General features: G+C 49.2%; 1 protein-coding gene across 7 annotated transcripts in view; it reads right to left on the bottom strand.

Annotated features, from left to right (window-relative positions):
- The window catches only part of LOC111824919, a 115786-nt gene that overhangs the window by 85949 nt on the left and 15656 nt on the right, over positions 1-14181 (bottom strand). For all 7 annotated transcript variants that reach the window (XR_002827988.1, XR_002827989.1, XR_002827990.1 and 4 more), the window contains one exon: positions 281-476. Coding sequence is in view for 4 of the 7 variants with exons in the window: in XM_023749613.1 (XP_023605381.1) it covers positions 281-476 (196 nt within the window). In the remaining 3 variants the exon portion in view is untranslated. The remainder of the gene's footprint in view (positions 1-280; positions 477-14181) is intronic.

Genomic DNA, 14181 nt, shown 5'->3' with positions numbered 1-14181 from the left:
TTCACAGAGAAGGAAAGTGTATCATTTTAATCAGAGCGATGCATTTCATAAGCGCTTTCATTTAAGACAAAGGAACACATCCCTCTGACCAGATTGCTTGCTTACAGTTCCCTGTAGTAATTGTGTGATTTCACCCAGTGTGCAGTTGATGAAAATGAACCAAGTGTCATTTCCCGAATATGATAGCACTGTTTTCCTGTCCATGTCACCTTTTATACATTTTCATTAATCAAAATGGCCTTACTGAGTTATTCCTGGGTAAACTGCGTTTCAGACTCACCTGATGTCGCATTTCGAAAAGTGGTGAACTCTCCGAATGGTTGGGGTTCTGGTTGTGCAGTAGCTGGTGTGTTGTTTCATAGCCAAAGATGCCGCCAGGAACACAGGGCTGGCGTGTCCAGTCCCTGCTCCTCCAAACAGGAGCATGGAGACACCTGCCCCCATGGACAAACCCCAACCAAGTCTCACAGCAAGGCCTGGAAAAGAGCAATAATAATAGAAAATTAGCTCTATGGTTTGTCTTGGCCATTGGATTTGCCCCTAGATTATGCATCGAGCACCTGTGGGCTCAGCCCAGGTCAGTCCTTTCCTCAGCCCCGTGGGGTGCGTGCAGTGGCCTCGTGCTGCCTTCCACAGCTCTGCCCTGTGCTTTCAGTGAGCCGGGAAGACCTGGCTGGCCTGGGGCTGGGTTAGGCTGTAGAAACGAATACACAGAAACATACAACTTGAACTTAAGTTTCTTTCAGACAAAACTCATTCTGTCAGAAATAAGCTATAGTGCGGACTCAGAGTGCAGAGATAGAGCAGTTTTTAGAGAATTCGGTCTCAGCCTGAGTTCCAGGCACATCTCTTAGGCTGGGCAGATGGGAGGTGCCCGAAGCGGCAAAGGCCCAGCCAGGTCCTCACGGGCCTCCAGGAAACACAGACCAGGAGGTCGTCAGCTGCAGGCAGGTAACACCAGGCTCCCTCCCCACTGTCCCTGAAGAGGCTGCCGCCGCCTCCACCAGCCCCTGCCTTTCTCCTCTCTGTCCTGGAAGGGGCCCAGCCGGGACCTGGGGAGGCCAAGGGCCACAGCTAGCTTTTCAGTCCTCAGAGTGTTGTACTGCAGGTCCCAAGATCTGTACATCAACATTCATGACAGTCCCATCCATCATAACCTGACCTCTACCAAGTAGCAAACCCTTGCTAGAGATTTTGGGAAATGCTTCCTCTCGCTCTCTCCTGCTGCTACAGCTTTAAATGGACAAAATATGGGTTTAAAAGAAAAAGCAACCAAAGACTCACTATGGTTGGTGCCCCATCCTTGGCCGTCCAGCCATAGGTATAGTGTTTGGCCGGAAATGGCCCCCGGTCCTCAGTAATGTTTGGGGTCACTGCTGAGGACATCGAGTGGAGTCCCACCGAGGGCATCAGTACAGGCTGGTGCAATGCCTTCCCTGGCAGAAGCTGGGCTGAGATAAATCCTGTTTTACTCCATAAATCCCCCAACAGATTGTCTGGGTCTGAAGTTCCGCACTCAGGCACAATTTCGTATAGAAATCAGAGTGAAAAACCGTTAGGAAATAGCGATCGCAACGTCCAGGCGCCATTCTAGGAGCAGCACTTGGGGTTATGTGCACACGTGTGTGCCCACACGGACATCCCCCAGAGGTGGCGCCCCCTTTGATTTTGAGGCAGTTTAAGAGGCCTTTCCCCCTTGGGGGTCAGTTTACTGTTACCTTTTCAAGTGCGTAGTATCTTCAGTCCGCACATTCTTGCTCCAGTATCACTTGTGTGGGGCTCCTGGCCGGCCTTGGACCTTAGGTTGTGGCACCTGCCCAGGCCCCCCCCCCCCCCCCACTGTGCATCTAATCACCTTCAGGAAGATTGACATAAACTGTGCCTTAGGATCACGGAGGACCTCAGCGAGCTGACAGTGACTTCTCACCTCCACAAAGCCCACTGCCCTGGAAAACTTGACAAATGATGACCATGTGTTTTGTTTCCTTCAACTTAATTCCGTATGGAAGTGGTGGGGTGAAAACGGTGGTTTTACCATTTTAACAGGATGCAAGTGTGACTCCCCTCAGCAAAATGTACAGCGGAAACCATCCTCTGCTGTACCTGGAAATAATGCCAGGTCCGCCCTCCAACACCATTAGCCCCGGTCCGCTCATTCAGGTGGCGGTGTTCACAGTTAGCCCTGCAGACCTCCATAGCTGGCTGTTGGCTAAACCACAAGCCTCGGCCCTTGGGTCCTGGAGGCAGCCAAGTTGCTTCAAGCACAGTTGTAACAGGCGCCTGGGACAGCAGGACACCGTGGGGCCGGGTGTGCACGGGGCAAGGCCCGCAAAGGAAGGAACTACCTCGGCTCTTTCTACCGTAGCCACACTCGGAGCGAACCCTGCTTAGCTTTATCAATAATTCACCTCAAGGGCCTTGTTAATACCTACCTAGTTCGCTCCCCTCAGGCCCAGAAAGGTGTGTCCCAACCCCAACATTCTGAGAGGTGGACGTTAAGACTGCTGCCTTAGCAGTGAGTGTAAAGGTTTCACCCTTCAGTAAGCATGTGAGTGAGTACAGAACAGAAAGCATTCAGGTCGGGTAGTGCCGTGGAAAAGGGCAATGGGACGTGCGGGGAGGCTGCGTTAGTGTAGGGGGTGGCCAAGGAAGTCCCCCTGGGAAAGGGACGTTGGTCCTGAATCAGACCATTGAAAGACAGGCATCTCCATATCTTCTTACCACGACACTGTCCCATCATATGCACCTGGAGTCTCCTGAATCCCAACGGCCACACTGCTCCAGTTCTAAGCATGCATTGGGTTCTTTTCCTTTAATATGTTTTACTGATTTTAGAGGCAGGAGAGGGATAGAGAGAAACATCTATGAGACAGAAGCATCACATTGATCGGCTGCCTCCTGCACGCCCCTTCTGGGGATCAAGCCCACAACCCGGGCATGTGCCCTGAGCGGGAATCAAACCAATGACCTCAGGTCATGGGTCTATGCTCACCACTGAGCCACATCAGCCAGGCTTAAGCATCCATCTTGGAGTCTGTGAAATCATTTTTAGTATTTAAAAGAAAACCCAACTTAGCTACCAGCAGTACCCACAAACCAAGAGAAGATCCTAACCCATGAAGTTCTCATTAGCTTTGTCATCTTCCAGTTGAAAGGTGGAAAAGTACTTTTCTAGGTGTTTTCCTCTAGTTTTACAAGTTATTGGATACATGAAGATCTTTTTACATTGGACATATAAAGGCCATCTTTTATTCTGCATATATACTGGCACTAGTGGAGCTAAAGACTGTAAGAACCACTTCCCCAAATAGGTTCTCCATTTGCATGTACCCACAGCAAGGGTTCCCCAGCGCTGATGAACGTCCGTATGAATTTATCGAAGGCCCGAGTGCGTGCCAGGGGCCCGCGCCGTGCTGTGGGAGGGACCCTCGGAAATGTGCCTGTTTGTTTAAATTCCACTCTAGCCAAACAGTCAAGGGAAAAAGTCTGATATTTGCTTAAAAAATTACCTTTAAAAAGTTGAAATTATAATATTCACACAAATTATAATATTTCTCAGGAAATAGCCCCTTTCCACATCCAAGACAGCTCTAAAAAGTTACGCTTAGATAACCTTTGGGATCCAGTTTCCCACAGACCTCTACACGCACAAAATGCTAAGGAAGAAAAAGTGGGGGACACAAAACTGACCCTGCAGTTGCGCCCTGGGAACCCCTGACAAGCACAGAAGTGTCACAGCAGCTGTCCGTCCGTCCGTGCACGTGGTGTCGAGACAGGAGGAGGAACAGGCAGTTATTTGTATTCTGTGCTGAGGTTCTCGGGCGAGGTAAACTTGTCCTTACATGGCCTTTGCTTTACGAAAGGCCTATATAACTGACCCCTTGCTAGTCCAGCAGGACGGACCTGGGCCTCCTTGCTTATGGCGGCTTTGGGAGTCGATGTAGCTGAGGCAGAGCAGGACACTCCTTCACCAAGGGCCTCAGAGCAGGAGAGAACAGCTCTCCGCCTCACTAAGACATCACTCCTCTACCGTCCCTCAGAGTGTGTGGCTGAGTCTACCAACCAGAACTCCCCTCCGGGAGGACCACATGGCCTCCTGAAAACCTCGCCCCCCCACAGTCCTCCCAGGTGGCTTTGGGACTAGCATCAACCCTGTCACACCAAGTGCTACACAGCCAGGAGTGGGACCTCGCCCGGGAGGCTGTGGTGTCAGCTTTGGGCCTCAGAAGACCCCGGGTCTAGACACATCTGGGAGGAAACTCCTCCATGGGCAGAGACTGGCACGCACCCTGGCCATTGGTCATTGGTAAGGGGCTTGAGGTGAAGTTCCCCACTACCCTTCTCTACCGCATTAGCTTGTTTATCTCAACACAACAAGGACACACTTCCCCAGGTTGTGCTTGGGTTTCACAACCAATCATTTTGTCACCATGTGTCATCCTCATATGCCAGGCGTCATCTAATGACAAACGGCCTGATTTTGCGTGTTCACGACCAAAGTCAGATTTTTTTTTTTCCATACTAAAGGTCTCCGAGGACCCAGATACATTTCTGCTAAAAAACAAACAAAAACCTTCTGAACTGTTGCCTCTCTTTCTCAATTAGCACCACGGCAGGTCCAACCCTCCAGTGTCCTGAAAAGGACCTACCAACCAGCCCCCACCCTGGCCGCTCGAGCTCTGGGCCCAGCTCAGTACAGAGTTCCTCAGGCTGTTTTGTTCACCACCTTCACACTTGACTTGCAAACGGAAAAGAAAAAGGCTGTGAGCCCAAATCACCCGCCTGTTCACCTTTTCATTTGGAGACACTTTACTCTGATCATGCGCTCCTAGGTTTTATTTCCAGAAAATATAGTTCTGTGTTGTTGTTTTTCTGCATGAAGGAAACATCACGGTGCCACATGCTCTAGGCAGTTTAATAAAGCGAAACAAGGGGATATGCAAACACCACATCTGACTTGCCTGACGCAGACTTTCTTAGATTGGAGTTCCTAACCTGATACGATGTATTATTTTGTAGCATCTCAAACTTTGTAAATAAATACCATTATTTTTATATGGAAATTTTATAGAAGAGCTATTTCTGTATTCTTAATTATCCCTGGATTTTCTGAAATTGCTTCCGGTAGATAAAGGACAAGTCCTAAGCAGTGTTCCTCTAAAGATGGTTCAAGGACCACCTGCAGCAGAAGTGACAGGGGTGGGGTGGGCGTTAAAATTTTGCATCCCCCAGTCCCACCCCAGACACTCAAGATGCTCTGGGATTGGGGCCTGGGAAGCTGTACTTTTAATAAACTCCAAGTGATGTTTTTGTCCTTATAAGTGTGAGTACCTTTGTCCATCCTGTAAGGTTAAAAGAAGGACAGAAAGAATGAAAAAGCATCTGAAATGAGGATCAGTTGTGCTTGAAAGGAAAAATAGGTATCAGACTGTTGTATGATTTGGATGAGATGCACTATAGAAAAAAATAAATATTTAAAATAATGTTGGCCTCATTATTAGTGGGTGGATAGGGGGTTAGTGGATACTGTGGTACATTGCCCAGCTCCCCTACTTTCAGACCGAGATACTCCCCAATTGCTGAGAACCTCCCCCAGGAATTGCAGCCAGTGAGCCAAGCCTTTTTGCCCCAACTTGGCGTATCTGAAGGGTCACCCCAACTTCAGAGTTCCTCATGGAATTGGCCAGTTTCTCTGGCAACTGCATCATGTTTCAGCTTCCTCCTCTGCCCCATCCTGCTTCCCTCACTACTTTACAGGTGGTGTTCCCAGGAGCACTCTCCAGTACATGGACACCACCTGTCCCACCTATGATAGAAATACTAATATCTAAAGGATTTTCTATATCTACTCATGAAGACATGCACTCCTGCCCGGCAGGTATAGCTCAGTGGTTGAGCATCGACCTATGAACCAGGTCACAGTTCAAATCCCAGTCAGGACACATGCCTGGGTTTTGAGCTCAATCCCCAGTAGGGGGTGGGCAGGAGGCAGCCGGTCGATTATTCTTTCTTATCATTGGTGTTTCTATCCTTCTTTCCTCTCTGAAATATAAATATATATATATATATATATATATATACACACATACGCCCTAACCGGTTTGGCTCAGTGGATAGAGCATCGGCCTGCGGAATGAAAGGTCCCAGGTTCGATTCCGGTCAAGGGCATGTACCTTGGTTGCGGGCACATCCCCAGTAGGAGGTGTGCTGGAGGCAGCTGATTGATGTTTCTCTCTCATTGATGTTTCTAACTGTCTATCCCTCTCCCTTCCTCTCTGTAAAAAATCAATAAAATATATTTATAAAAAGAATCAACCAGCTTATTTTCACACATTCCGCCATATCACACCCCCACTCACTAATAATAGACAAACATGGTAAATTGACTACCTTCGCTATGCTCGGCATTGGCTGATCAGAATGCTATGCCAAATTAACCGCCAACAAAGATGCGCGCTAATTTGCATACTGCAGCCGGGCAGGACAGCGCTAGCCCGCATACAGGCGCCTGTGTGCAACCCTGGGGCGGGGGGCTCAGGCGAAGCAAGCGATTGCTTCGCCTGAGCCCCCACCCGCCTGCCCGGGACGGGGCCCACTCCCGTGTGCGACCCCCCTTCCAAGAAAGAGAGAGAGAGAGAGAGAGAGAGAGAGAGAGAGAGAGAGAGAAGAGAGAAGAGAGAAATGGATGGATGGAATTTGGCACCCCGCATCCCTCCCTGATGGACCACTGTGATTCCAAGCCAGCGAGGGCTGCCTTCAGGCTGCAACTCCAGGTCCCTCACTCCCACCCCAGGCCCGAGAGCACAGTGCTGGGTAGGGGCACCCAGGGGTTCGGGAATGCAGCGCGAGGGGCCAGCACGACGTGGGGGAGGGGGGCTGTGTTTACACCGCCAAGTTCCCCAGTTCTGCCCTGGCCCGCGTATCCCTCCTCCTTCCCCTCAGAGGCCCAGCTCCTGCCTACATGCTTGCTGGGCAGGCCCAACTGCACCGGGAGTGAGCCATGGCGATTGGGATGGCTACTTCCTGGGATGGGACGGCCAGACCACGGCGATTCATGAGGGCGATGAGGCCCGTGTGGCATGCGCAGCCCTCGGGTGGTGGGGGTGGCCGGCCAAGCCGAGTCTGGCTTCAGTGGGGCCAGTGGGAGCCTGAGGCCACCCCCAACCCCCACAGGTCCCGGGCAGACGGTGGCCCAGTGGAGAGCGGTGTCTCCATGAATGGTGCCCAGGGGCGGCTGTGAGCTGCTGCAACCCCGCCCCACTCTTCAGGGAGGGGGAGAAGGCTCGCAGCCACCAGCACCCTAGGCTGCACTGCTTGTGCCTCAACCTGCCAGGTTGGCAGGGTCCAGAGCAGGTGAGCTGCTCCCTTCCCCCAGTGGTAGAACAGGGAGGAGAGCGCTGGGTGCAGGGAGGGGACCTCAGCTGGGATCCTCCTGGTGTGGGGAAGGGGCCCAGCCTGGGCCCGGTGGGGAGCTTAGGAAGTCTGGCTAAGCAGGCACTGGTTCATACCAACTCTAACTCTGCCATCTTCCTCCAGCTCTTCAAGCTAGCCCCCCTGCCCAACCTGTCCGGGGGGATGGGCTCTGGGTGACCTCCCTGAGCTCAGACTGTGGACCAAGAGACCTCAAGGAAGAGTGCAGGGGCTGGCGCAGAACTACCAGGGCAGAGTTGCTTCGGTGTCTCGGTGAAGTTTGCAACTGACCCAAGGAGGAAACCCGAGAGGGGAAAGGCCGGGAGGCATGAATTGCCAGCACTTTAGCCACTTGAAAACAGCTCCACTTGGAATGTGAGGCGGTTGTATGTTCAGCTGAGAAGTGAGGGGGCTGAACTCCACCGTCGCTGGGCTCCTGTCAGTCCGAGGCCCAAGTGTCCACCATGACAAGGAAAAAACAGAGCGAAGGGCCCGGAGGAAGGGAGGACAATTAAACAAAACCGTGTCTAGACTTCCCCCAGCCCTCTCCTTTCTGCTGCCTTCAAGAGCCCCAGGCCCGGCCACAGTTCTGTCTCCACCTTTTAGTCCCCTATTCTCCAACCAGAGGAAAGAAATAAGGAAGGAGTCTGTGCTGCCTTCAGAAAGTATCTATATACCTGATCAGCCAGTTGCCTTCCACAGAGGGAGGCCAGACTGTGGCTTAGGCCCTCTCCCCACAGGGACATCAGTAGGACATCCTGTGAGGGCTCCCAGACTGTTAGAGGGGGCAGGCTGGGCTGAGGGATGCCCCCCGAGTGCACAAATTTTTGTGCACTGGGCCTCTAGTATATATATTTTAAAGACATGCAAGTGGTTAGAGCAGTGGTCGGCAAACTGCAGCTCGCGAGCCACATGCGGCTCTTTGGCCCCTTGAGTGTGGCCACAGTTTCAATCACACTGTACATGCACGCCCACACGTGGTATTTTGTGAAAGAGCCACACTCAAGGGGCCGCAGTTTGCCAACCACTGGGTTAGAGTGTCATCCGGAGACACCAAGGTTTCGGGTGGGATCCCAGTCAGGGCACATACAAAAATCAACCAATAAATGCATAAATAACTGGAACAGCAAGTCAATGTTTCTCTCTCTCTCTCCCTCTCCCTATCAATAAAAACCTTTTTTTTTTAATTAAAACCCATGAGAGATTAAAAATTGCGGTAGAGTAAGTGGATGCCACATAGACATGCACCCATGGCCAAACTGGAATTACAACTAAAATACAAAAAACATCCTGAACAATCAACTGAAGACTAGCTGGAGAGAACCCTGATAACCAAGGACTGAAAGTAGAGACCGCATAGAGACTGGCAGGAAGGGCAGAGGCGCAAAAGGGCTGGACGGGCTCACAGACAGCAGCTGAAGTTCTGGAGAGAGATCTCAGCTGTGGGGGGTTGCCACTGAGAACTCTGGGTCTAATCCCCAAACTGGGTCCCCCAGCAGAAAGCACCAGAAGTGAGAAAGGTGCCCACATAACATCTGGCTGTGAAAAGCAGCAGGGTTGCTGTCTGCCAGGGGAAATGCAGGCACCCTCTTAAAGGGCCAATGCACAAAATTCCATGTGCAGCCACTCACCTTGTGCTCCAGCAGAGGAAGGGCAGAGTGAGCTGGAGCTGTGTGAGCAGAAGCCAGGGTTGGGGGCTTTGGGGTTAGAGCTCAGAAAGCAGATACCCCGGTTTCCTGTGCCAAGTCATTCTCTCACATTGTGGAGGTCATCTTTCTCACACAGACATTTGCTATCCAGGGGGAAGACAGTGGACCACCCTATTGGGAAACACGTGGCCCCATGATGTGGTGTTACCAAGGCCCATTAAGAGACTGAGAATAACAATTAGCCTCCAAACAGAAGCAATTGCTCCACCCTGTTGGCAAAACTCTTGCCACACCTATAACCGATTGCCTGAGGGATACTCAAGACTAAATCAAATCAGTCTACAGACAGAGGCGGTCTCTGGAGGCCTTGAGTCTTTGCCTGATCTAATTAGTCAGAAACTATGTTTGACATGGTCCTGCTGTAGAGACTGATATGCATAGCAGATCTACCTAATACATAGTCAAAAACAGGCAGCCAAAATGAGACCAAAAAAAAGGAGCACCTAAATATATAAAAAACTGAGGAGCACCCAAGTATTTAAAAAACTGAGAAACACCTAAATATATAAAAAAAACTTCTAGAGAACTTTAAGGGAGAGATCGACAACAATCCTATCTAATAATAGACAAACATGGTAATTAACCATAACTTCACTACCCTTCCCATTGGCTAATCAGCAAGATATGCAAATTAACTGCCAACCAAGATGGCGGCTAATTTGCATACTGCAGGCAGGGAGGGCCAGCTCTAGCTGCCATCCAGCCCGTGTGGTGCCTAAGCCCCAACACCAGCCGGGACCCCTGTGTGCGGCCCTGAGTAGAGGAGGGCTTGGCGGTGCGAACAAGCCGCCTAAACCATGCCCCCAGCCGGGACGCCCGTGTGGGACCTGGGCCACGGTGGGCTTGGTGGCATGAACAAGCCTTCTAAGCCCCAACACCAGCCAGGGACCCCTGTGTGAGGCCCTGGGTGGGCGGGGCCTCCGCAACTGCAGTGTTCAGACCCAGGCCCCCAGCCTGCACTGGGCTCCGCTCAAGGAGGGGCTGTGGGCCTGGGGTTTACTAAACTTTACTGGAGCTGCTCCCCACACCCCAGCCCCTGCCCCAGAACTACACTGCCCGCAGCAAGGCGCCCGGCAGCTTCCTGACAGGTGGGCAGCAGGAGAGCCTAGTAGAGCGGGGGCTGCAGGGAGCCACGGAAGGGCTGGGCCGCGGGAGCCAAGCTCCCAGGGGTCTGAGGAGAGAGCCTGAAGGTAGAGGAACCTTTGGCAACACGGCCATGAGGTCTGCAGGCGCGCTGACAGGCCTCCGCCTGATGGGCGATCCTGGGCAAGCGCCACGGCTTCCAGGAAGCGGCTGGCCAGGAGGCGGGCGGCCCAAGGGGCGCAGAGCAGCACCAAGGTGGGGTGCACTGGAGGGGGCTCAGGCCTGGGCAGGGTGCCGGTGGGTGGATATGTGCCTCGCCCAAGGAGAGTGAGGTTCTGTATTGGCCCCAATAGGCGGGAAACAAGAGGCGATGACTGCAGGTGTGGAAGGACGCCAGGGCGGAGGGGCGCAGACTCGCAGCCCTGAGGCGGGGGTGGGGGGGCAGCGCCACCTCAGTGGAGAAGCTCCGCACTGCTGGGTACCCCACTGCGGCGGTTTGGTGAAGCTCCCAGCGCTGACCGGCCTCACCGCGGCCTGCACACTTGAGAGGCCAGGACTCCTGCTCCCGCCTTGGCCCAAACACAAGCCTGTGTACGCCCCGCCCCCAGTTCTCGCCCCACCCCATGGGGGTGCACACCTGCACAGTGAGTGCAAGCCTACCACCTGTTCCCAAGAGGGGGGGGCAGTAAAGAATGGGGTGGGGCGGGAGAGAGGAAAGAATGTGGAGCATCCATGATGAAAAGGTGCTTGAGAATGAGGCTTGGAAGCCTCACAGGGAGGTTCGTTCTGTTTGCCCCGGCTGTCCCTTAGGAAAGGCGGAGAGCCGGCTGTGAGGGCTCCTGCGTGAGGAGTCCAGTTCCATAGCCAACTGGAATTGGCCTCAGTTTCCTGCTCTGTAAAATGTGTTAAGCGTGTCCCAGTGCCTTCACTGAGCTTTGAGGGCCAATTGAGATACTACATAAAGAAAATGAGGGAAGACATGAGAAAGAAAAGGAAGGGTGGGCAACACAAAAGGAAGATTGGAAGGAACCTGTAAACCTATTGTCTCTTAAATAGGGAATATGGTCAATAGTGTTGTAATGATGGTATGAAGCCAGGTGGGTACTGGAAATATCAGGGAACACTTTGTAAAGTATATGGTTGTCTAACCACTATTCTGTAACTAATAAACCTGAAACTAATACAAAATAATATTGAATGTAAAGAAATGAAAATAGGAGTGAAATTTTTCTAAATTTCAAAGTTTAAATAAAGGCTGTAAAGGAAGGAAGGGGGAGAATAAAAATAGTGTTTTTCATTTTACCACTTTATTGTCTTTTCAGTGTATGAAAAAGACAGTTGTCTTTATATGGTGCTTTTATGCTTTTCTAAGTCATTATCTCATTTGATGTTCAGGGAAATTTAAAGACAAGATAATTATTCCCTCCACTATTCAAAGAAAGGAAATCTTGGTGCCTGGCCCCAATGATTCAATCGTCAATCCCTTATTGTAAAGCAGGGTTAGTGAAATTTTCTGTGAAGGGTCATATCTATACTAATAAAAGCCTTGGGGGTGATCTGGCCAGCAGGGGCGGGCAGTTGGGGATGATCAGGCCAGCAGGGGAGTAGTTAGGGGGCGATCAGGCTGGCAGGCTGAAGCAGTTAGGGGCAATCAGGCAGACACGCAGGTGAGTGGTTAGGAGACAGTGGTCCAGGATTGTGAAAGGGATGTCCAACTGCCGGTTTAGGCCCAATCCCGACAGTCGGACATCCTGGGATCAGGCCTAAACCAGCAGTCGACATCCCCCAAAGGGTCCGAGATTGGAGAGGGTGCAGGCTGGGCTGAGGGACACCCTCCGCCCGTGCATGAATTTCGTGCACCGGGCCACTAGTATAGTTATAATAGGGGACTTTAACACCCCATGGACTTCACTGAATAGATCTTCCACACACAAAAAAACAAGGAAAGAGTGACTCTAAAGGACACACTTGATCAGATGGATTTGACATTTCATCCCAAAGCTGCAGAATATACATTCTTCTCAAGTGCACATGGGTCATTCACAAAGATAGACCATATGTTAGGACACAAAACAAGGCTCTACAAGTTCAAGAAGATTAAAGTCATATCAAGCATCTTCTCCGATAACAGGGGAATGAAATTAAAAATCAACTACAGTAAAAACATTAAAAAACAATCAAATACATGGAGGCTAAATAGCATGTTATTAAACAATGAATGGGTTACCAATGAGATCAAGAAAGAAATCAAAACTTCCTGGAAACAAATGAAAATCAACACACAACAACCCAAAATCTCTGGGACACAGCAAACGCAGTCCTGAGAAGGAAGTTTATAGCACTACAGACCCACCTCAAAAAAAAACCCAAGAAAAATTAATAATAAACTAACCCTACAAATGAAAGCATTAGAAAGAGAACAAGAAAAGGTAGATTAAGCAGAAGGAAGGAAATAATAAAGATTAAAGCAGAGCCCTAGCAGGTTTGGCTCAGTGGATAGAGCGCCAGTCTGTGGACTGAAGGGTCCAGGTTCAATTCTGGTCAAGGGCACATGCTTGGGTTGTAGGGGGCATGCAGGAGGCAGCCGATCAATTATTCTCTCTCATCATTGATGTTTCTCTCTCTCCCTCTTCCTTCCTCTCTGAAATCAATAAAAAATATATTTTAAAAAAAGGTTAGAGTAGAAATAAATGACATAGATACTAAAAAAAATAATAATACAAAAAAAAATCAATGAAACCAAGAGCTGGTTCTTTGAAAGGATAAACAACATTGATGAACTATTAGCCAGACTCATCAAGAAACAACGAGAGAGGACCCCAATAACTAAAAGTGAAACAAAAGCAGAGAAGTAACCATTGACACCACAGAAATATAACTGATTGTAAGAAAACACTATGAACAGCTATATGCCAACAAGCTGGACAATGTGGGTGAAATGGACAAGTTCCTAGAAAAATACAACCTCCCAAAACTGAATAAAGAAGAATCAAAAAATCTGAATAAGCCAATAACAACTGAGGAAATAGAAGCAATAATAATAATAATAATAATAATAATAATAACTCCCAGCAAACAAAAGCCCAGTTCTGGATGGCTTCACAGGGGAGTTTTACCAAACATTTAAAGAAGTAACACCTATACTCCTCAAATTATTCCAAAAATTAAAGAGAAAGCAACACTTTCAAGCTCTTTTTATGAGGCCATCATTATCCTAATTCCAAAACCTGACAAGGACACTACAAAGAAAGAGAATTATAGACCAATATCTCTGATGAACATAGATGCTAAAATCCTCAACAAAATATTATCAAATCGCATCCAGCAATATATTAAAAAGATCATACACCATGACCAAGTGGGATTTATTCCAGGTATGCAAGGCTGATACAATATTCGCAAATCAATATATGTGATACATCACATAAACAAATTGGAAGACAAAAATCACATGATCATATCAATAGACACAGAAAAAGCATTCAACAAAAATCCAACACCCATTTTTTTATAAAAACTCTCAGCAAAGTGGGAATAGAGTGTATATACCTCAACATGATAAAAGCCCTATATGACATCATACTCAATGGGCAAAAACTAAAGAACAGGAATGAGAGGGATGTCCACTTTCACCACTCTTATTCAACATAGTACTGGAAGTCCTAGCCACAGTGATTGGACAAGAAGAAGAAATAAAAGGCATCCAAATTGGAAAGGTGGAAGTAAAACTCTCATTATTTGCAGATGACATGATATTGTACATAGAAAACCCTAGGGACTCCACACAAAGATACTACTAGATTTAATAAATGAATCTGACAATGTAGCAGGATACAAAATCAACACCCAAAAATCAATGCCTTTTTATACACCAACAATGAATTCTCAAAAAGAGAAAATAAACAATCCCATTTACCATTGCAACAAAAAAATTAAGATACATAGGAATAAACTTAACCAATAAGGTAAAAGACTTGTA

This window comes from Myotis lucifugus, unplaced genomic scaffold (assembly GCF_000147115.1).
Source record: "Myotis lucifugus unplaced genomic scaffold, Myoluc2.0 scaffold_8, whole genome shotgun sequence".
In the NCBI taxonomy this organism is placed as follows: Eukaryota; Metazoa; Chordata; class Mammalia; order Chiroptera; family Vespertilionidae; genus Myotis; species Myotis lucifugus.
Note: the sequence above shows the minus strand (reverse complement) of the source record. Positions and strands in the feature narration are given on the sequence as shown.